The following is a 23,507-nucleotide window of genomic DNA, read 5'->3' as shown; positions in this document are numbered from 1 at the left end:
TCCAGGGAAGCAGGAATTTTTATCTGTTTTACCCTCAACAACAGCCCCAGGACCTAGACCCAAAACACCCAGCTGCCATCAAGCCAGCACTGGCTCCTGTTGGTTCCAAGGGAAGGAAGACTTGAGCTGTGTATCGTAGGGATTTCAATGGCTGATCTTCAGAATGAGCTCACCAGGGTTTTTCTTCCCAGTGCTACTGGATGCCCTTGAACCACCAACTCGCCAGGTACCAATGGAAGAATTACCATCTGCATCCCCAGGGTCTGGCTACGCTCTAATGCCCAGTACAACTCAATCATCAAATAATAAAACGGAGGAGGAAGTCCCCAACAAGAAGGAATGTTCTGGGGGCAGCGGAAACCCGGTGTGGCTGCCCCCATGGTGCATCGGCTCAGCCAGGCCCAGGGATCCTGGCTGTCGGGGTGGGGGAGGGGAGGATGCTTCAACCCACACAGAGTCAGCAGGAAAAGGGAAAGCCCGAAGCAGGGCTGTTTCCGGAGAGGCAATATGTATTCCATAAAAGCAGGTGGCAGCTGGCCAGAGCACAGAGCTCTCGCTTATCGAAAGCAGCTGTCCTGCCTCCAATTACAGGGCCCGAGGGGGGCAGGGCTATTTTTAGTGTCCCAGCCTTTGGCTGAGCAAAGACCTGCCTAGTGTGTAGGTAGCAGTCTGGGCAGAGGTACTCAGAGAGCCTGGGGAAAGTGGGGAAGGAGGGGGGGAGGGAGGGAGTGTAGTTGCAACGGTCCAGGAACGTTGGACGGGATGAATGTACTGTCCACCCCCAATTCACTTCTCAGTGCCCCAAACACCAGAGAGGGGGCAAACGGGCTGGCAGCCCAGGGAAAGGAGCAGATGCTGAGTGCCCACTCTCGGAAGCCGGAAACCCAACAGAGGCTGCCCACGAGCTATCTGACCCAGGCCTGTGGCCAGGGAGAGGGGACAGGAAGGGCCTTCATGAGGGGCCAGAAGAAGGCAGTCTGGAAGGCAGCAACTATGCCCCTGTTCCTGCTCTGAGCGGGATCTTGCCACCTTTTTGAGGATCGAGAGGGGTACACATCTTGCTGGGCAAATTTTGGCAGGTCACTGACCCTCTCTGGGTCTCAGGCTCCACCTGGCATACAATTCGCTCAGGGCCTTCCAGACTGAGCCTGAGAATTTAGCAATCCTAGCGAGTCCATCCACCGAGATGCAGAATGCACAGCCAGAGACAGCTCCTCCCTCACCCCACCAATACACTATTGAACCAGCCAGGTCCAGGCCTTACAACTGAGCTGGAAAACCAAAACTTCGAATCCAGGAGGATGCAAGGCTTTCCCAGAGAGGCCGGAAATCCAGTTTCCTGTGCAAACTCCCAACTGTTAAGTGGCAATACCTAATCCCCCCTTTTCTGAAAACACTGTGTGGGCCAAGGAAAACACATCTGCGCACAGTGCTGGGCCAGGGGGAAGGGTGTTCAGGCAGAGGAACAGCACGCACAAAGGCCATGCGTGAAGAAGGATCCGAATGAAGTTAGCCAGCTCATGGGGGGCAGAGAGCCAAGGGCTGCCAGGACTCACACTCCAGAAAAGCTGAACAAGGTTCAGAGACAGATGAGCTGGGGACTCAGGAACCAAGAGGCCTGGCCTGGCAGAGGGGGAACAGGGACAGGGGGCTGTGGGGACTGGCTTAGCGTGGAGGGTCAGCGTGAACCTCTCTGCCCTTCCTGCTTGCCCTGATGTGAACTGCACAGCTGGTGTTCACTGCGCTTGTGAAGTGGAGAGGCCTGGCCTGAGCCAGGCCAGGGCACACGCAGCTCGGCCTTCACATCCTCCCAGCCAAGCCCTGGACCAGAATCCCCTTCTTCTGGCTGTGAGCCCCAGGGGTGGGGCCTGGGGGTCCGTGTTCATCCATGGAACCTCACAGCTTGATGACTCTCTGGAAGATGCCTGTGCACTGTTTGCAAAGCATGGTGGCCACCTACTGAGAGCTGGGAGCCTGCACTAGCCCCAGAGGCATGGGCCCTGTCCACCTAGGAGCTCTGGATCCGTGTGGGCATCAGTAAAGGACTGGACTGAGAGCAATCATGGGCAAGAATGCCAATGGCTGAAGAAACGCAGGGCCAGGCAGCACTGGACTCTGTGATATGTAAGGGCGCCGTGAGTTAGGGCTGACTTTGAACTAACAGCAACAACCTCGCACCGGCCAAGGTTGGCCCACCAAAGGCTTCCTCCTCCAGGTCATGTCCACCCCGCCTTGACCCTGCTCACAACTCTGACCACGCCCATACACAGGGCCTGGGTGAGTTCTGCGTCTACTCCCACCCCTTCTGAGAATCTTCCAGTAGATCCTTGGACACTCAGAAGAAAGCCTCCACTTCCCCAAGATCCTGCATGGCTGTCTCCAGCCCTTCCCCCACCCAACTCCACTCCACTCACTCCACTCCACCTGGCCACCTCCCGCAGCCGCAGTGTCTGAAGCCCATGCTGACCTCAGGGCTCTTGCACCTGCTGTTCTCTCTGCTGAGGATGCTGCCCACAGGCAGCACGTTCATCTTTGACATTCATCTATGCTGTGGTTAAAAGGTTACCGCCCTGAGAGGTCTTTCCTTCCCACCCTGGCTGAGCAAGCACCTCCACCCTCTCCTCTTCCTGCACCCCCGCCACCTCCTACACCCCTCTCCTCCCAGCAGCACCCATCCCCCTCAGAAACCACTCGCTTCATTCGTCTACTTCCTGGCCTCCCTGCTGCACTGAAAGCGCCTGGACCACAGGAGTTCCACGTGCCCTGTCCCCTGCTGGGGTGAATTAAGGACTCCATAGACAACGAATGAATCATCTTGACCCCCAAGCCAATCTAAGGATCCTGGTGAGCAAAGCCATTGCCCCACTCCAATAATATCCAGATTCTCTTCCTCTGGCAGGAGGAAGCCTTCGCGGTGCTGTCAGGAAAGTGTTGGGCTGCTAACCACAAGGTCGGTGGTTCAAAGACACCAGCTGCTCCACAGGAGAAAGGTGAGGCTCTCTGCGCCCATACAGATCCACAGACTTTGAATCTTACTGGGGCAGGTCTGCTCTGCCCTACAGGTTGTGATGAGTCAGAATCGGCTCGATGGCAGTGGGTCTGGCCTCCTGTTTGTATACAGCACAGGTTGGTTGGGCTCTGAACACAGTAACCAGTTAGCACCTTAAACCCAATGCAGATTTCTACCACTCCTACCGAGCACACACTGTCCCACCATCCCTCCAGCAGCCCTGTAAGGCACATTTTATCGTCTCTCTTTAACAGAGTACTGGTGGGGACTCAGCAAAGCTAAGACACTTTCCCTGAGTCACAGAGCTGGCAAGTAAAGGACCTAGGACTTGACCCCACGTCTGGCTCTGATTGAAGTCCTTGGGCGCCATGAAGATACATCAGAGTCAGCAGCGGAGCTTGGCCGGATGGAAGGAGGAGGACATGAGCCCAGGGCTGGGTATCGAGCAAAACCCAGCGTGGCGAGACGTTTATACTTGAGCAGTCTCAGACTGGTCCCTAAGACCCAGGTGGTTACAAAACGAACTGCCATCCTGGCCCCAGCTCAAACAGGCAGTCAAAATAATCTCCTCTAATCCTTCCTGCGGAGACTTCTAAGAAAGTCTTTCGAGACTCTAATCACAGGCCTGCTTATCCCATCCGGCTGGATTCTGCTGGCCCAGAGGCTCGGTGGGAGGCAGAAAGATTGTCCAGCCCCCGGGCCCGGAAGCAAAATCCTAAGGGAGAAAAACCTCCTTTCCGCTGGGATTAGAGATTAGCTGACATAGGCTGGCAGCGGGCTCTCCTTTACGGCTTCCCAACTTGCAAACCTTGAGGGCCCATGTCCAGAGCCTCCCAGGGAGGCAAGGGGGGCATGGTTGCTGGCCCTTGAAAGCAACAGGGCAGTCCAAGCCCCAAAGCAGGCCTCCATCATTCTGGAACCCCAGCACCCCAAAACCTCCTGCCTTCTGCCCCTCCCTCTACCAGCCTCAGGCGGCCACCACCCAACTTCCCCCAACCCCACCCTTCACATGCAATGGCCCATCAATACCGATATTAAATGTTTGCCTGTTTGCTCCACTTTGGCACCTCCAAACCTGGGCGCCTGCTCTATCCCATCCCAAACTGCCCCCCAACACACACACAGCCTCCACCCCAGCCCGTGGGCATCCCACCTCCCCAGCTGCTCCTGCCAGGATCCTCCTCTGAAGGATGCCAGCCTGCCAGCCGACCTAGTCTTGCCTCAGCTCTCTCCCCAGCATCTGTCTGGATCTTTAAAGATCATGTAAACGCTGACATCTCCTGAATGTATGTCTCTTACCCGGGCTTGGCACCCTAAACGACTCAACACCGGAATCACTTCAAACATAACACCCCCCCAAATCGAGCCCCCAGCCCCCTCACACCTACCTCCCCCATCATCTTTCCCTTCTCAAAAAACTCAAACTAAACTCACCGCCATCGAGTCGATTCTGATTCATAGAGACCCTACAGGGCAGAGGAGAACCCCTAAATGAAATAAATGCCCATGCCGTCAGACGAGTGTAAGGAAGTGCTCCCAAGTCCAGATTCCCCTTTCGATACAGATTAGATGCTTTCTTCAACGATCAAGTTCTTTCAAACGCATGCCCGGGCTGCCCTGCCTTCAAAGCTATCCTTAGCACCACAGCGGGTGCTCCCCCACCCCAGGGTCTTCTTGGACTGGGAAGGTGCCCCTGGAGACGGCAGGGGTGTTGCAGGGACACAGCAGGGTGAGAGTTGATCTCTAACTCAGAGGGAGCCTCCAAGGGAGAGCTCCAGAGGGGCTACTTAGTAGCGGTCATTCAGCCACAGTGAGGACCCGCCTCTGCTATCCCTGCCCTTCCAAGGCCCCTGTAACTAACTCACTCCCTGAGTTAGAGATGTCTCTGTCTGAAATATCCACAGCGGCGCCTCTGCCAGGCCACTAAGCAGACCGCTATGGCAGCCATGAGAGGCTGTGAAGCCAATTCCAGTGTCCTGCCCAGCATTGCATTTTAAATGACTGGTGGAAGAGCTGGGCTAGGAAACAGCAGAACAGAAAAAAAAAAATCGAATACCTCAAAACCCACTGCCATCATGTCCATCTCACAGACACCCTACAGGCCAAAGGACAACCGCCCTGTGGGGTTCCCAAGGCTGTCCATCTTTCTCCCAAGAAGGGACTGTGGGATTTGAACCACTGACTCTGCAGTTAGCAGCTCAATGTGCAGCCCGTTACACCACGAAGGTTCCTTGAGGTCAGAACAGACTAAGTTTTGGAAACTTCATCTTCAACCATACCATACGCAATTGGGTGGGACAAGTTACAATATAGCACTTATGTTTTGCTGTGGGAGGGGCTAATAGCAAAAGCCAGAAAGACTCGGAAATGGGGACACCCCACTAGCCTTCTTGAGCTCTGAAGTCTGCTCCACAGGGATTAGGCTGCCCCCCTGGGGGCTGGGTGGGGTGGGGAGGGGTGGGGTGGACTTGGGAGGAGCCCGCAGGGGATCAGTGGAGCCACTCACTTGCCAAGGAAGCACTTGGGGACGGTGCTCAGCTTCCTCCGGCGGTCCTTGATGAGGTTCACCTTTCTGCTCATCATCATGTGGTACAGCTTCTCCCCCTTCTCCGCAATCATGACATAGGCGTCCCGCTCCATGCCCAGCTTCAGGCCTGTGGAGGGGACAGGGTCAGCGCTGGGAAGACCACCAGAGCTGGGGGGGGGCGGCGCTCTCTACATAGCCCAGCAACCCTCTACAGCCCACCTGCCGTCACCGTGACAGGCACCTGCCATTAGATCCTCCCAGGAGTCTGTCACCCATCCCACAGGGACAAAGCTGAGGCCCAGAGAGGTTCAAGTTCTGGATTCACCGGGGGCCAAGCCCTTGGCCCAGGAGTCGGACTCCTGAGCCTCATTCTCACCACTCTGCTGGGTGGAGTTCCAAATCCAGAGGCGATGGGACAGCCTGGGGAAAATGTCATTCCGGGCAGCGGTAGAAGTCCAGCTGCCCCTCCAGGCCACACACAGGGCCCTGAATCCATTCCCCGCCCCACGGCCCACCCAGCCCCAGGAGCAGCTGTGACCAACAACAGCACAAGATGTTTTTCTATTTGCCTCTCAGTCCTCCCAGGAAGCCCACTACAGCATTACCCCCAATTTAGAGGTTAAGACGTACGGCCCGGAGATGCTAGAGGTCTTTAAGATTTCCTGGGGAGAAGTGGTAGAACCAAGATCTGGACCCAGGATGGGCAGGAACAATACCCTGATTCTCAGGATCCAGCCCCCTGAGGGCCACACTCGAGCCTGAGTGATCAGATATTCACAACCCCGACCACAGCCCTCAATTCTGACCACAAAGACACAGATCAAGTTATACCCAGGCCACACCCTGACCCCCAATGCTGCTCAGCTCCAGAGGTTACAGACTGCCTGACCCAGCACCAAGGTCAGAGTGCATTTGTCCTGATGGCATTTACCTAAATTTGGAGGCAATATTTAAAATCAGAAAATGAGAATAAAAATAAGACCCTTCGAGGTCTGTCTAACTGTCCTCAAAAAGATACAGAGAAAAGAGGAGCAATAGATCGAGCCAGGCTGGGTCCCCATTGGTGAGAGGTGACAACGGGGCGGAGAAAGGAGAAAGGTGGACCCACAGCGGAAGACCTCGCTTGTCTAGCCAAGTAGGGTGTGAATAAATGCCTAGTCGGACCTCTGGGGGAAAGGACCCCATTTGCCGAGCTCAGGAAGTCAATGGGAAGAGAGAGTGGGTGGGACAGAAAGCAGAAGAGAATCCCAGGAGGCTTGTTTCAGGCAAGTCTTGTTTCAGGTCTGAGGGCACGATGCACTCAATGATTTCAAGTAGACAGCTGGTATGGAGGAGACTAGGCCTCAGTTTCCTCTTCTGTAAAATGGGAGGTGAAGAAGGCTCTGCGGGCCTTGAGTCAAATTTCCAAGCACGGTTGGTACAAAGAGCTCAATATCAAAGCCACCCTCTGCTATGGGAATTGTTTCCCCGGCTACCACCCAAGGTCACTGAGGTTTGGGAAACCAAATTAACTGTCCCCTAAACATACCAAGCGCCCCCTTCCCCATCTGGAACTCTCTGCACAATAAATGTCCCCCACAGAGCCATGCTCATCCCCAGCCTCACCTACATCACACCAGCCCTGCCACTTCCTTCCGGGAGCTCCTCAGCTGACCCAGGTCCAGAGGGCACCCTGGCCAAGCCTGCTGGCAGCCCCACCGAGCTTCCCTCCCAGACTTGGTGAATTTTCAAAGACAGACAAATCCAGAAAGAGACAGGGACCATAGAGGGGTAAGGCCTGGGGGACCTCCAAGGGGACAGGGGCACGTGGGGCAGCACCTGAGATTCCAACCCCCAAAAGTGATGGGTGTCCACCTAATTTACTACCCCCAAAACTATTTATTTATTTATTTACTTAAAGTGAAGGGTGTCGAGAATTCCCCACTGAACAAGCCCATCATCATCACCTGGGGGTGAGTCTCTGCTCCTGCCTGGGCCTCAGTTTCGGCATCTGTCTAATGGGCAGGAACAGGGCATTCTGGGTGGCCTCTGAGGTACCCTCACGTTAAGAAATAGTTCCAGAGCTCCCTGTGCTCGTTGGATGATTTCATATCAACTAGACACTCCTGGCTAGGGGTGGAGCCAAACCCATAAAATCAAGTGGTAGCCTGAGGACACTTCCTTGGGGGTGTGGCCTATCATAGGAGAGTGAGGGACTGTGGGAAATGCCCCTCTCTCTGTCCCTCTGCATTCTTGCCTGCTGGAATTCTGCTTGCCTCGAGGGATGGCCCAACATGGGCCACCAACCTAAGTCCTGCTGACAGGTTCCTCTCGACCTCAGATCATGTGACTCTGCACTCGCTGGCCCGTGATCTCCCTGCCTCCCAATTCACCTGTCTGCAGGTAGGACTTAAAAGGGACTCATGAGTTAGACTGTACTGGGATGACTTTGGGGATGAAATTATTTCTTGGCATCAATCTTTTTCTTGTACAGAAACGAGTGTTCCTAGCTGCGTTTCTCCAGACAACCTGGCCTCACACACTCCCCTTCAAAGGCTGACTCGCATGGTCTCTCACCTCTGTGACAAGACACAGAAGCCCCTCCTCTATGCACAGCCCTACCCCTGCAGCTGTGGACATCCCCCAGCCGCCCCTTCCACTCTAAGGAGGACCAGCACTCACTCTCGCGTTGTTCCCGCTCACGGATGATGGCATCCAGCCACTTCTGCTTCTCCTCGGCCGTCTTGGCCATGCAGACAAACCACTTGTTCTTGGCCGTGTTGTGGATCTTCCAGCCATTGGTGACGGTATAGCCATTGCTATGGTAATCCGCTGGTGGTGGGGCAGGAGACAAAAGAGGGTGAATGTGGACGCAGCCATGTGGCTCTCAGCGTCTCACAGAGGATCTTGTGGTCTAGGGTGGAGGCCAGCCCTTCTCTCTCAGGGTGGTCGCCGGGGCATCAGCAGAGACCAGGATCTGGGGGCTGCACTGCTGGCTCTTCCAGTGCCCACCCCTCCTCAGCCTGCTCCACAGTGGGAGAGAACACACCTCCCACCCCTCAGGGACATGAGGAGCCCTGGTGATGCATGGGTTAAGCATCTCACTGTTAACCACAAAGTCGGGGGTTCTAAGTCAAGTCACCAGTCGCCCTTTGAGAGGAAGAAGAAGCAATCTGCTTCAGTGTCTCGGGAGCCCTGTGGAGCAGGTCAGGTCTGCCCTACGGGGTTGCCAGGAGGCAGAAGTGACTCAGTGGCAGGAGGCTTTGGGTTGGCAGCACACACAAGTGCTAGACCCAGGAGGGATGCAGGAGAAAGGCCTGCAATCTGCTTCTGAAAACAGCCACTGGTGATGCCATGGAACCTGCGCACCTGCAAGGTTGCCGACCGTCAGGGTGGCCATGCCTCGGAGCTGGCTGGATGGCAACTGGGAGCCTGTTTGGTTTGGGTTTCCCACGACCTCAGAGCCCAAAGCAGCACAAGAGTTGTTATAAGAGACCCCTGCCCGGAGCCCGGGAGAGCTTCCCAGCCTCCTCCATTGTCTCCCGAGGCACTCGGGTTATTTCTAACCTCGATGCCAGCCACTCTGCACCTACGCATCGCTGGTTTGGATGCCGAACGAAAGCCAGATGGCAGACACTAGTGTCACTGAATAGAGTTGTTCCCTAGATCTAAGCAGGAGCCATGGGTGTCCTGCGAGTGCCCGAGGGTCCTGTGACTCAAAGCCAACCCAGAAGCTTGCCCCAGACGATCCTAGAGGCATACCCAGCCAGAGCTGCCTGGGCTTGGCATCTCTATATGTGCAGAGAGTGCCGATGGCATGGCGGCATGGGGGGCTGGCCCCCATGGGGATACTCCACAGGTAGGCCTTGGAGACAGTGTGGTCCATTCCAGGCCATGGCCACAGAGCGACTGCGCAATAAAACGAATGGCGTGTGACACGTGGCTTCCTGGCGTGCACAGCAGTGATGTTTCCATAAGACGCTGGCTGATCGGCAGCACGACGTAAGCCTGCAGCGCTGTGAGAATGGCCAGAAGGTGGCACAGAAGCATAAAGTGAGCACTAACTACCGGAAAAAAGCTGTGCCCATGGACTTGCTGGACCTGGACTGTCTCACCTTCAACGTGCCCAACGTACGGCAGGTGCGAAATAAAACAAAGCACAATAAATGGGGACATGCCCGGAGGGGCAGCGGAAATGACCGAGAGTCCATCACCAAGAGAACAGCTCCCAGTGGACTGGCCACAAAGGGGGGACCCTTTCACCAAACCTCCAACTCACAGTGACCCTACAGGGCAGGGCAGAGCTACTCTCTGGGGTTTCCAAGGCTAGAACTCTCTAAGAGAGCAGCAGCCTCATCTGTCTCCCTTGGAGCTGCTGGTGGATTTGAACTGCTGACCTGGAGGTTAGCTCCACAGCCCAATGCATAGCCCACTAAGATTCCTAAACAGTCTCAGAGATGAACAAGTTCCACACAGAAAGCTGGGGAGATCTCTCCCACGTGATGCAGAAGAACCACGTGCTAGCATTCCCACGTATAGGGAAGTGTCAAACAAGAAGGCGTCCACTGAGATGCTCAGTGATGCAGGCTGCGAGACAAACGACTCAGCCACACGATGGGACGAACAGAACTGCGCCTGTGGATTTCTGAGGCTATTATGGTCTGTCCTTTTCCCGTGCAGTACCTGGTAGACTCGAACTGCCGACCTTAGGGTGAGCAGCCTGACTTGTGACCTGTGAGGCTCCTCGATGCATACTTAGGAGGTAAAATCGCTTTTCAAAAACGATGACACAGAATTGGGACAGAGCTGACAGCCGCAGGCGGCAAGGAGCTGTACTCGAGGAGGAGCAGGTGAGGGCTGCCAGAGGTTTATGTCTGAGCCAGGGTGTCACTGACTGAATTGTACCCCACAAAAACAGGTGCTGAAAGGGGTGCTGGTGGCGCTGTGGGTTGGGCATTAGGCTGCTAACCACACAGCCAGCAATTCAAACCCCACTGCAACTCCGAGGGCAAACATGAGGCTGTCAGCCTCTGTGATGACTGACAGGCTTGGAAACCTGCAGGTGCTGGCCAGTTTGGGAAGAGGGCTTGGTTACGCTGATGAGGTCATGCCACCATAGGGGGAGCCCAGAACCTGATCGCTCCTGATTGATGTGAAGAGCAGCCGGGGCAGAGTGGATAGGGATCTGAGGCTCACCAGCGCCACAGAAGCTAAGAGAGGATCTGCCTCCTTCTTGGGGCACCTCCATCACAGCTGGGCTAGAGACGGGAGTCACTGAGGGGCTACCTGGCTGCTGGCCTCTTGCATGCACGTCTCGTTGCAAATGCTGCCGTGGAAGCATCACCACCAAGCCAAGCAAACTCTTCCCCACAGAATCGATTCCGACCTACAGTTGCTCTGTGAGATGGAGCAGAACTGCCCCCATGGGGTTTCTAAGGCCTCGACAGCGCAGGCAGCCTCATCTTTCTCCCGCAGAGCAGTCAGGGGGTTCCAACCACTGGCTTTTCAGTTGGCAGCCACACACTTAACCCCTGAGCCACCGGGGCCCCCTCCATGTCTCAATGATGATGCTGCAGAGGGAGGGCCGAGGAGCAGGTGGGGGTGGGCTCCGGCAAGGGTGAGGAAGGGGCTACCTGTCCCATCTTCCACGTTCTCCACCTCCATGACCTCCGTGTTGATTCGCCCTCGGAAGATGTAGAGGGAGCCGTTGATGGATTTGGTCCTCTTGGTTGATTTCTTGCTCCCCGCGACCCTGGAAGACAGCGGTAGTGAGCATCTCCCACACCTCACGTCACCAGAATGCAACTATTTCCAACAGCGCAATGCCGGGAGTGGGGTCTCCGGCTGGTGGCGGAGTGGCTTCAGCAAGTCACTGCTCCACTCCCAGCCACAGTCTCCTCATCTGTGAGACGGGACACCTGCCTCGCTGGCCTCACAGAGCTCCTTTTCGGAAGCATCAGGTGAGAGACCAACAAGAAGTCACAAAGCCCCACTTTTCTTTGCTGGAAAGTGGGGAGCAGTGTGTTGGTTTCTAATGGACAGACCCTGCCTGCAAGGAAGCCCGTTTGCATGAAGAGCTGGAGGGAAAGAGGGCCATCCATCCGGCATCCACCCCTTGAGTTCTCCTTCCACCACCAGGCCACATTCCGTCACTCAACACACATCTGACCAGAGCTTCCCACAAGGAACACTGCCAGTTAAGGGCTGAAGCGTGGAGGGAAGGGGTGTCATAGAAGCATTTAAGAAGCCTGTACAGCAGCAAACACACCCAGGTCTGTGAGAGTCTGTCTTCTGATACGAAAGCCCAAAGATGGTGATTTGTGGTAGTTACACAATCTGGTGTCAATTTGAGGATTAAGAGCGAAGGGCAGGAGGTTAGCCGGTCAATCAGATCACAGCTTGTTGACCTCATTTGGAGGCGCTAAGGGTATGAATATCCTTATACGAATATGAATATCCTCGTTGGAGGCGGGACACCTGCTCACTCCCTGTGAGAATAGATATCCCTGTGGAGAAGACATGGAGCGAGGCTGATGGAGCCAGACCTCTGGATCCAGAAAAATCACGTGGAGACCCCTGCCAGCACTGAGATGCTTACAACGCCACTGATCCACAAGACTTCCCACCCACTGGCCTGTGATCTTCCCGCATCCGGCATCATTGCGAGTCTGAGGAGTAATTTATAGATTGCTATTGGACATATGGGCTAATATTGGACTTGATCTGGACTGGGCTGGGCTGTTTTCTCAATATTCAACTGCTCGTATACATAAAGCTCTTTCTTGTACACACGAGTCTCCCTGGATTTATTTCTCTAGTCTGCCAGGACTGACACAGTGATTGACGCAGTAAAACATAGCAAGTGCGAGGGCTTAATGCTTTGGTGGACGCAGGGCTGGAGGTGGAGAAGGCGGTGATTTTAATGGGGGGGGGGACGTTCTCAGAGAAGGCCTCACTGAGGAGACAGCACTGGAGCAAAGCCCTAAAGAAGGCGCGGAAGGGCTGGGGAAGGATGCATGGAGAACATGTCCTCGGCAGCAGAAAGCTCTAGAGCAGCGGTTCTCAACCTTCCTCAGGTCACGACCCATTCATAAGTTCCTCATGTGGTGGTGACCCCCCAACCATAACATGATTTTCATTGCTACATCATAACTGCAATTTTGCTACTGTTATGAATCGGGTGACCCCTGTGAAAGGGTCATGAGACACCCCCCCAAAAGGGTTGTGACCCACAGGTTGAGAACTACTGCTCTAGAACAAGGGCTCCAAGGTGGGAGCCTGCTGGCCATGCTCAAAGAAGGACAGTGAGACCGGGCCAAGGGGACAAGGGGGAGGGCATCTGGAGTGACTGGATCGTGCAGAGTCTGCGGGCTGGCTACAGAAAAGACGTGACTCCCACTGTATGCATGAGAAGGGAGCTGGGTGGGGTTCAACAGAGGCATCACATGGACTGGTTTGGCTCCTAGAATCCTCCCTCAGGCTGCCTAAGGAGAACCAACTGTGGGGAGGCAGGAAGGAGACAGGGGGCGCATGCAGACGAGAGAAGAGAATGACTTGTGTGTGGTGCATGTATACAGGTGCGTACCGTACACGTGCATGAGTAGATGTACATAGATGCATTTGGGGCAAACTTGTTATTGAAGTGTAAAATCCACACAGGAAAAACGTCCATCAAGTATATGAGGCAACTAATTTTCCAAAGCGAACACACCCGTGTAAGCATTACCAGCCCCTGGAGAAGCCTTCCTGGTAGCCCGTTCACTAAGCCCATAGAGTTGCCTGCTTTTGAACTTCACCTAACTGGAATCACGCCGCCTGTGCTGGCTTGGGCCAGGCTTCTTTCGCTCACCCTCATGACTGTGCGGTTCACCGAGGCTGTGGGGGGTATCGAGAGTGATGGGCATTTGGGTGGTTTCCAGCTTGTTGCTGCTGGGAATGTTCTGGTGCATGTCTTATGAAAAACACATGGTCACATTTCTTCGGGCCATGACCTCAGAGGGAAGTGCTGAGTTACAAGGAATGTTCCTGACCAAGGTAACAGCAGATACGGCCAACCTGTTTCCCAAAAATCACTGGGCCCTTTTGCTCAGCAGGGTATATGAACATTCCAAGATGCTCGCCATTCGCCACATCCGGGCACTGGTTTCTCAGTGTGGGCCTTGCTGGTGGGCATCTAATGTCAGCTCCTGTTAAACATCTCATTCGGAGGTCCCTGGTGAGCGGCGAGGTCCAGCGCCGCTCCGTGTTTACTGGCCATCTGGCGTCTGCTTTTGTCATGTGGCTGTCCCTTGCCCATTCCTTGGTTGGGTGATCTTATCTTTTTCTGGATGATTTACAGCAGGGGTCGGCAAACTTTTTCTGGAAAGGGCCAGACGGCGAGCGTGTCTTTTCAGTTCTGCGGGCCATGTGGTTTCCGTCACGATGACTCAGCTCTAGCCTGGTGCCACAAAAGCAGCCACACCGCTGGTCTCGTGGCTGCAGTCGTGTTTGTTGTGAGCTGTCACCCTGTCGAGTGTCACTCCTAGACACTCCACGTGTCAAAGGTCGCACGGCTCCAGGGAATGTTTAAGCCTGTGACCACTGGAAGCAGACCGGTCTTCTGGGGTGTCTCTCTCTGGGTAAATCTGAATCACCAACCTGGTAGCCACCTACTAGCTGAACACTTAACTGTGTGTTCCACCCCAGGACACAGACAATGCCCATGTTCCCATAGAACGTTATACACAAAAACAGAGGAACAAATCTGGCGCATGGGACGTCTTTCTATTTTCTGGACGTGTCCATTGCCAGCTAGACAGATTGCAAAGGTCTGCTCCCAGCCTCTTGCCACTTTACTCTCTTTAGGATCTCTCCTAATGCACAAACATTCTTAATTTTAACACATCCTAAGTGATCCATTTTTCCTGTTTTAAACATATTTTCATCCTATGAGAAATCGTTGCTTGCCCTAAGAACATTCTCCTATGCTTTCACAGGAAAGCTGTATTGCTTTACCTTTCACCACGGCCGTCTGACGATGGTTTTCATGTGTGGTGTGAAGTAGAGGTCTGCTCATTTTTCACACCCGGTCAGCAATGGCATTGACCAGACCAGGTGCTGTTTCTCCAGCTGTGTGGTGCCTTTGCCGGCATGTAAATGATTGCTTATCATGGGTTCACTTCCATCCTGTGCCACGTAGTTATTTGTCTTTACCTTCGCACTGACTGGCTTTTTAGTTAAGTCTTGACGTCTGGTAACCAAAGTCCTTTGGATTTCACCCTCAGGGTTGTCTTAGCTGTGTTTGTCTCTGCATTTCCATATAAGTTTTACATTCAACTCCTCTCTCTCTCTCTCTCTCTCTCTCTCTCTCTCTCTCTCTCTCTCTCTCTCTCTCTCTCTCTCTCTCTCTCTCTCTCTCTCTCTCTCTCTCTCTCTCTCTCTCTCTCTCTCTCTCCCCTGGACTCTCTGTTGAGCTGCATTAAGGTTTTGACAAGGGGAGAGAAAGGGTTTGGAGGTGCAGTGAATGCGGGTAAGGGCGCGTCAGGCCAAGATGAGCTTCCAGATGACGGTGCCCTTTCCTGGGAAGGAAGACGTGCAGAGGGGAAGAAGGTCTGAAAGACGAGTTGAGCTCCAAATTCTCCAAATGCAGACTCCTGTCGCCGACACGATCTGCGCGTAGCTGGTGTGAGGCACCCATTGAACACACATGTTAATAGCCTTCTACTTTATACACGGACAAGCCCTGGTGGCATAGTGGGTTACACGTTGGGCTGCTAACTGTCCGGAGCCGTGAGGCCCGGCCATTACTTGGAATTTATTAGGACTTGCCTGGAGCCGTGAGGCCTGGCCATTACTTGGAATTTATTAGCCTGAGCTCTGGGCATTCTTCTACCCCAGCCTACGTGACAGAGCACTGCAGCTGTAAAGCTTGTGCAAACAAGGGGTGATGCTCTTTAGATAAGCACCCATGCCCTGCATCCCCTTGATTGGGCAAAAGATCGTCTTCCCCTATGCTTGATTTGCGTGTACATGCCACTCCTCTGCGTACCTAATTGAAGACTGTAAGCCCTTACTGACTCATGGGCAGGGCACGCTCCCCTGAACTCCCTGATTATCCTGTTGCCAAGGTAGTCTAATCTGCATGTGCGGCTGAGGCTTCCCCCCTTTGCTGGCCGTTATAAGCTGAGACTCTTTGTTCATTAAAACAGGACTTGATCAGGATATTGTCTTGTCCTCATTCTCCGTGCCTCTTGTATACCCCCAATTCCTATTCTCTCCTCCAGGATCCACGTTGAATGTCCCGCGGGACCGGACAGCTAACCACAAGGTCAGCAGTTCAAAACCACCAGCCAGAGAAAGACGAAGCTTTCTACTCTACTCCTGTCATGAGTTACAATCTCAGACACCCCAGACTCGATGGCAGTGAGTGATGGTTTTACACCCCAGGCATTTTCCTAACCACTTTATATAACCATCTCCCCCCATCCAGAACAGCAGTTCTCAACCTGTGAGTCACGACTCCTTTGGGGGCTGAACGACCTTTTCACAGGGGTCTCCTAAGACCATGAAAACACATATTTCCGATGGTCTTAGGAACCGAGACACCGCTCCTCTATCCGTCTCCAGGCAGGTCTGCCCACATGCAAATATACGCACCTACGAGTACCCGGCGTGAAGACTGTTACCCATGCTACATCATGATTCAAGATAAAATTTCATTTATTTACCATTAGAAATAAATATTTCACCATATATAATTACATGTCTTTTGATGAATCACTATGTTTACATTATGTTCAATTTGTAACAATAAAAATACATCCTGCCTATCAGCTATTTACATGACGATTAATAACAGTAGCAAAGTTACAGTTATGAAGTAGCAATGAGAATAATGTTATGGCTGGGGGGGGTCCCCATCACATGAGGAACTGCATAAAAGGGTCGCGGCCTGAGGAAGGTTGAGAACCACTTCTCTAGAACACTTCCAGGAGATGGGGATTACTTTTAGCCCCATTGCACAGGTGAGAAAACAGAGGCCCACAGAGATCAAAGCCACATTGCTGGTAAGCCTCTAAGGTGGTAAAGCAGGCAGTTGAGCTACCGGAGACTTAGCTTTGTGGGCCTCAGTTTCTCCTCCTATAAATGGGGTAGAGAGGCACATCAAAGACCCTCCCCCCTACTTGTGAAATTTTAAATTAAATCATAAAAAACACTGAGTCAGAGGCCTCTGGTGACCCACGTCCCCAACAGGCAGCACCCCGCGTGAACTGAGCAGAGGCCAGAACTCCGTGGGCAGACTCCTAGTTGCTCCAGGCATTTCCTATGACCACATCAGAGCCAGGTCCGGAGCTCCATCCATCAAAGCCCAAGCCTGGGACTTCTCAGAGTCTAGGCCCTGGCTCCCTATCCAGAGGTAGGAATGCTAGTGGCTGCCAGGTTCTCTCTGGAGACAGATGTGCTCTTTCCCTCCGGCCAGCCCGGCTCTTTGCAGAGCAGAGGCAGGGAACGGCCTTAAAAGGGCCGTGGTGGCCACATACAGGCCCCTGCCAGGCCCGCCTGGAGGCCAACACAAAGGGAATGAGCCGATCTCACCCATCAGGCCGATGGGCCTGCAGATGGGCAGAGCCAAAGGCTGGGCAAAGGCCCACAGGAGTTGGGAGCCGCCACAGAGGCCTGAAGGGACCTTCTGTTCTCCAAACCCCAGTGTTCTAGGGGAAATGCCTTCCTCGGGCAGCCCAGGGCGGGGCAGCAAGAAAGGGCTGGAGGTGGACGCTGCCGAAGGAGGACTCTGAGGATGGGCCCGGCAAGGACAGGAAGATGCAAGGAGGCGCTGGTGGGAGAGGAGTGGGGGACAGGGGGACCCACCCAGGCAGACCTAAAGGGGTGGGTGGGGAAATAAGGGGCTGAAGCAGACAGGGGAGGCGGAGAAGTAGTCCGAGGACTCCACCCAGAAAGGGGAAAAGTCTGTGGCTACTACGTGCCGGGGGCGGTGTCCACCTGCCATAGCGGGGAAGAATGCCAGCAGGAGCAGTCATGGCAGTGAGCCGTGACGTCCTACCAAGTAAGTCACAGGTTTTAAAGGGCCCCATATGTAGCCTACACACGAGCCCTCTGAGGTGGAGGCGATCCTTGCGCCTGTCTCCCAGAAGAGGAAACGGGCACAGAGGCAAAAGCGCGGAGCTAGGGAAGCTAGAAGGCTCGGGGGCTCAATGAAGACGGGCTTGGACCTTAGTGAGTCACTACTGTGAAGAGGGGGTTCTCGCCCCCATGTTACAGATGAGGAGACTGAGGCACAGAGGGGTGTAGCTGAAGGAGGGAAACAGAGAGAGGTCCACCTGTGCATGCACAATGCCCGCCCTCCACCCCTCGTCTTCCTCACTACCACTATGGTAGGCCAGAAGACGCAGAGGAAGAGTGACGGCCAGACCACTCAAGCGAGTCGCAGGCCAGGCTGGCAGCAGGGCTTGGATCGCCGCCGCCTTTGGCTCTAGATCTTTCTAGATCGAGGAGGAAGATGCCTGTGGAAAGTGACCACTTTGGCCTTGAGACAAAGTAACAGGAAGAGGAACTGAGGAAGAGCTATTTTGGTCAGTGGGGCCCAACCTACTGAGGAAGAAACCAAAGGGCAGGAAGCGCGCCGTCCGCAAATCTAACCCCCCACCCAGCCCAATTCGCACCCCAAATCTGCCAAGCACCTGACCATCCCTCTTTGCCTAACGCTCCTTCTTTGTAAACCGTCATGCAACCCTTCACCCTGTTACCCAAAATGCCACCCCTAAGTCCAGAAACCACAGCTGCAACTCCCACCCACCCACCTACCCAGCAGCACACCCAGCCTCCCCACGCCTCCCCCAACTTCTGCAAGTTTGTGGGAAAATTCCATTTTCTTTTCACTCCTGCTTCCCCACCAACTTTTTGAAGCCCCCTTATATGACCCACCTATGCTCCTAATCACATGGCCATGCCGCCAACCACCCATCCATGGTTCTCTCCATGGTTCTACATTAGAGCCTCCAATCCATCAGGCCTCTACCACTTTGCCAAGCCTGCATGTCCATTCCTGCAGTGACTCAAACATCCATATTTTCCCCAACTTTCCATCCATCCACCCAATTGGACATCTCCTGGATTTCCAACCGTTCACTCATCCATCCAGATCCCCCTCTCGTTCCCTCCCTTCATCTACCCCCCATTCACCTCCCAAACCTCCATCCATCCCTCCTCCCATTGGCCTACCCATCCCACCACATACACGTCTGAATCTATCTACCAAGCCACCCATCCACCAAGCCAGTTCTTAGACTCAACCAACTTCAAGAACATACAATAGCAGACACAGAGGGGGGAAATGCTCTTGCTCAAAAAGTTTACTGGGTAGAAGATCCCTCCCCTGCTGCCCAAGTCTCCCACCCTAAGATCCCGGAATCCCAAGATGTTGGTGTCACTGAGAATCTCCAAACTTCCATGAGCATCTAGACCGACCGTATATACTGGAGGATAAGCCAAGTTTTTCAGCACATTTTTTCCTGTAGTTTTTGTGGTAAAATTAGGTGCCTCAGCTGATACAGGCCACATGTGTCTACTGAGTGCTTGAAATGCGGCCAGCCCAAACTGACATACCCTGTAAGTATAAAGCCCACCCTAGACTTGGTATGAAAAACAGTGTAAAATATCTCACCAATTTTTAACTTATGACATCCTGAAATGGTAATGCTTTGGATTATGGGGTTACTTGAGATACATTTTTCGCAAGAGCCCGGTGTTATTCTGGGATATGTGGTGGACTACTAACCACCAAAGTCAGCAGTTCGAAACCACCAGCCACTCTGCAGGAGAAAGATGAGGCTTTCTTTCTTTCTTTTTTTTAAACAATTTTATTAGCACTTTATCCACATTGGCTTTCTACTCTCATAAAGAGTTACTGTCTCAGAAACCCATAGAGACAGTTCTACTTCATCTTATAGGGTAGCTATGAATCAGAATCTACTCAATGGCTGTGAGTTCGGGGGTAAATTGGGTTAATGAAAAGATATGATGTAAATTCATTTCACCCATATCTTTTAATATATTTTTAATGTGGCTACTGGAAAATTCCAAACACATATGGGACTCACATCACATTTCCGCTAAAGGGCACTGACCTAGAACAAACCCCTCAACTTAAAGAAGAGAGCATCCACAGAAGGAAGCGGCCAGCCTGAGGTGTGAATCCAGGAACGTAATCACCAGGTGAGACCATCCCAACCTCTCAGCCCACCCAGGAGCCCTGCCCCCAGGCTCCCAGCAGCTCACCTGGATTTCCGCTTGCAGTAGACAAGGAGGTTGTCGAAGAGGAAAAAGGCTCTCTCCTGGATGTTGCCCGCAGAGATTTTTAACAAAGTCCCTTGCAGAAGCAGCTGGGTGCAGATGTCTGTGAGGTTGGAGCCCTAGGAGGGAAGAAGGGGCCTCGTGAGTGAGCTAGACACGGAGTCAGAAACACGCCTTCCTTCCCCAGAGGCACACTGGCCCACCCCACCCCCAAAGCCCAGGGCACCTCAGGGGGCTAATCTGCAGACAGAAAGCCAAATGCCACTTGATCAATGACCTCCATCTGTGGAACAGGGAGAACAACCCTAAGATTGTGACGGTTTTCTATTTGGGGGATGTCCTGGGGCCACGGGGTAAAGTGGCCTACCCAGATCAGCAGCAGGCTCTGGTGGCCAAATGCCTGGTGGCTGTTTGGTTTGGCCTCTCTCTTCCCTCCCTCTTATTACTTACATCATGACTCGTCCTTTGACCTGCACAAGAAGGCCACTGACTAAGCACAGACCCTTTCTCAAATACTTGCCACTGTATTGCCAGCACCTGCAACACTTGCTGGCACACAGTAGGTGCTCAATAAAAGCTTGTTGAGTGGGTGACGAATTCGATGCCAGTGGAGTCTAGCAAAGGGTGGGAGTTCCCTAACTCAACCGGCCATGGGTGTTAAGTGATGGAGGCATGGCTGAGACACCAAATGAGCAGGACCTTTCCTGAATGGGAATGAGGTCCAGGGAATGTGGAAAAGAGGACAAGGTGTCTGGGAGGAATACAGAGGCGAACGACCTGCAGGGAGATGAGTCCAGGGATGAGCCTTGAAAACACGGTCCCTCACAAAAGAGCCAACAGGCATGAGCCCTCTTCCGCAGAGTCCCCAAGACACGCACATGTATGGACCCCAAAGTGCACTCCTGGTGGGAGGGTGGGAGGAAAGGGAAGCATGCGTATCTGTTCATCGAGACGGAAAACTTGGCACCAGAGTCGGCTGATGGCTGCACCTCAGGAGTAATATAATCCATGCCATCCAAATAAAACTACTTTTGTAAATTAGAAATAAACACCTAAGAAGCTGAAGATCTCAAGGAAGAGCCAGCTCGGTGGAGTCTCAGGAGCACAGGGATCCAGCTGGAGAAGGCCCAACGAGCTGAGAGCAGAGGCCGCGGAGAGCATGGGAACGCCACAAAGGCCACCCTGATCCCAGTCCTCGTCCTTCACGAGTAGAAGTCCAGCTGGTCCCAGATTGTCCCATGAAACCACACTTCCCAGCCTTCCTAGCACCAGGTGAAGTCATGTGACTACCGCCACTGTGCCCTACTTCCACATCACTTCCTGGAAAGCCAGCTGTCTCCATTCTCTTCCACAGTGGCAGTGGGTTAAACCCTAAGACAGCGGTTCTCAACCTGTGGGCTGCAACCCCTTTAAAGGGGGTCAAATGACCCTTTCACAGGGGTCACCCGATTCATAACAGTAGCAAAATGACAGTGATGAAGTAGAAACAAAAATAACGTTATGGTTGGGGGTCACCACCACATAAGGTACTGTATTCAAGGGTCGGTTGAGAACCACTGCCCTGAGAGATGATGAAGGCAGTGGTGGAAGGAAGTTGGGATCCTGCAAAGCTGGGCCACCCCAATCTCCACCCCCAGGAGGCACCACCCACCTCTGTACTACAACTGAGAAATAAATGTTCCTCTCATACCACCAGTTGGCATAGAGTGGATACCAACTGAAGGCAGCCCCATGGATATCACAGTAGAATTGTGCTCCATAGAGTTTTAGTACCTGATTTTTCAAAACTTGATTGCCAGGCCTTTCTTCTGAGGTGTCACTGGGTGGGTGTGAACCTCCAACCTTCCGGTTAGCAGTTGAGCACAGGAACCGTCGGCACCACCCGTGACTCTACCTTATTTGAGGTCTCCTACTTGTGGCAGTCAAACATGTACTGTCATGAACACATCGAGACAGGGATGTATGCCTACGCTGGTCACTAGCTCATGAGCAGCCACCTAAGGAGCAAATACTGGCCTTTCCCCAATCTAAGGACAGAAGATGGATAAAAATCGAAAGAGCCACGGAAACAATGAGTCCAGTGAGCTACTGGACCACAAAGACATCCGTCTCCACCATCCCCAGAGCAGAAAAACTAGCTGGTGCCCCGATGCCACCACCAAATGCTCGAAAAAGAATCCCATTAGCAGGTCGGTCCTGGATAGAGTCGGAAGAAATGTGGCACTGTGCTCAGAGGTATCAAAGTGACCAGGCTGACTGGTCAACAGAGACTGGTGGGACCGCCAAGATTGCGGACCTTCCTCGCTCTTCGGGTATGGATCTGAACTCACCCCAATGGGAGAAGAGTCGCCCATTAAAGAGCCAGAATACAGCGTTTATGCCAAAGAGCCAGCAACAAGCCAACCACCCTGCCACCCAGTCAATTCTGGCTCCTAGCACCCATCCAGGGCAGAGCAGAGCTGCTTTGTTGGAAGAGGCTGTAAATCGTTATGGGAGCAGACAGCCTCACCTTTCTGGAAACAGGAAACTCTGGCAGAGGCAGTGGGATAAGTCATGCGTTGTAGGGATGGAAATGGGTGTGGGGAAACCAAATGTGTATAAACCATTGATTGTAAAATTCACGATCTGCTCTACAAGCCTTCCCCTAACATCCCAATAAGAAGCTGAAAGAATAATGATAAAAGGATGAGGCTGTGGGTCAATAGATGGCAGAGACATGGAGGGGCAGGGACCATCAGGCAACGTTCTAAGGGACATTCCTTTGCTGTCCTGAAGATTACAGGGAGAGAGGGGTACAAAGAGATGTGATGTGATCCCACTGAGACATGACTTCAGGAAAGAAGGTGGGGGAGAGGGAGTTGTTTTACAAGATTCTCCTTCCCCCAACACTCAACAGTCAGAAGCAACAAGAAGCAGCCTGCTGAGTGACAGGAACAAACCCTTCTAAGCACTGTCAAGAACAGAGTCGTCATGCTGGGTGACAGGGAGAGCCCAAAATCCATTGGCAGGGTCCCCGCAGGAAGACAGCCTCCCGAGAATCCCCCTAACCACTGGCCAGGGCTCTAAGCAGCCTTGCGATCGGACAGAGAGCACTGGGGGCAAGAGGACTCGTGCAGATGGAGTTGGGTCAAATTTTAACACCGGATCACTTGTTCTCCCTTTTGACCCATTTTAAATTTGTTCTAGTTTTATTTGCTGCTTTCTTTTCCCTTGAGGTTTTTCCTCTCGTTATTGTTGCTGGGTTTTGTTTTTTGTGCGTTTTCCTTTATATGAAATCGAGGATAGTCAAATCTACAGAGACAGCAACTTGATTAATAATTTCTCGGGATTATAGTGGAGGAGTTAGGATGACACGGGGGGGGGGGCTAATATTGAGTACGAGAATGAAGAAAATATTCTAAAATTGATTTCAGTAATGAATGCACAAGTCTTTTCTTTTTAATATGGTGAAACACTGACTTGCATGCTATGTGAATTATATGTCCATAAAAGTGTTAAAATTTTAAAAAGAGTAATCAGTTCAATAACTGATGGCACAACCATGAAAAACAATGGCATGGATCTAAATTTACTGCCATGAAAACACCCCCACCCCACCCCCAGGTCACTCATGGGAAAACCAAAAAGGCAAGCTAGTAAACTATAGCTATAGATGCTCCTACATCTTCAATTTTTTTAAATGCCATTTGTACATAAGTACAG

General features: G+C 53.0%; 1 protein-coding gene across 1 annotated transcript in view; it reads right to left on the bottom strand.

Moving 5' to 3' along the window:
* Window positions 1–23,507, bottom strand: part of PREX1 (phosphatidylinositol-3,4,5-trisphosphate dependent Rac exchange factor 1) — a 205,085-nt gene that overhangs the window by 50,870 nt on the left and 130,708 nt on the right. Inside the window, exons 7-10 of the mRNA XM_075528620.1 lie at window positions 19,791–19,924; window positions 11,150–11,268; window positions 8,199–8,348; window positions 5,517–5,664 (exon numbers count right to left, since the gene is read on the bottom strand). Of these exons, the coding sequence (XP_075384735.1) occupies window positions 5,517–5,664; window positions 8,199–8,348; window positions 11,150–11,268; window positions 19,791–19,924 (551 nt within the window). The remainder of the gene's footprint in view (window positions 1–5,516; window positions 5,665–8,198; window positions 8,349–11,149; window positions 11,269–19,790; window positions 19,925–23,507) is intronic.

The sequence above is a fragment of the Tenrec ecaudatus genome, chromosome 12 (assembly GCF_050624435.1).
Source record: "Tenrec ecaudatus isolate mTenEca1 chromosome 12, mTenEca1.hap1, whole genome shotgun sequence".
Lineage (NCBI taxonomy): Eukaryota > Metazoa > Chordata > Mammalia > Afrosoricida > Tenrecidae > Tenrec > Tenrec ecaudatus.
Note: the sequence above shows the minus strand (reverse complement) of the source record. Positions and strands in the feature narration are given on the sequence as shown.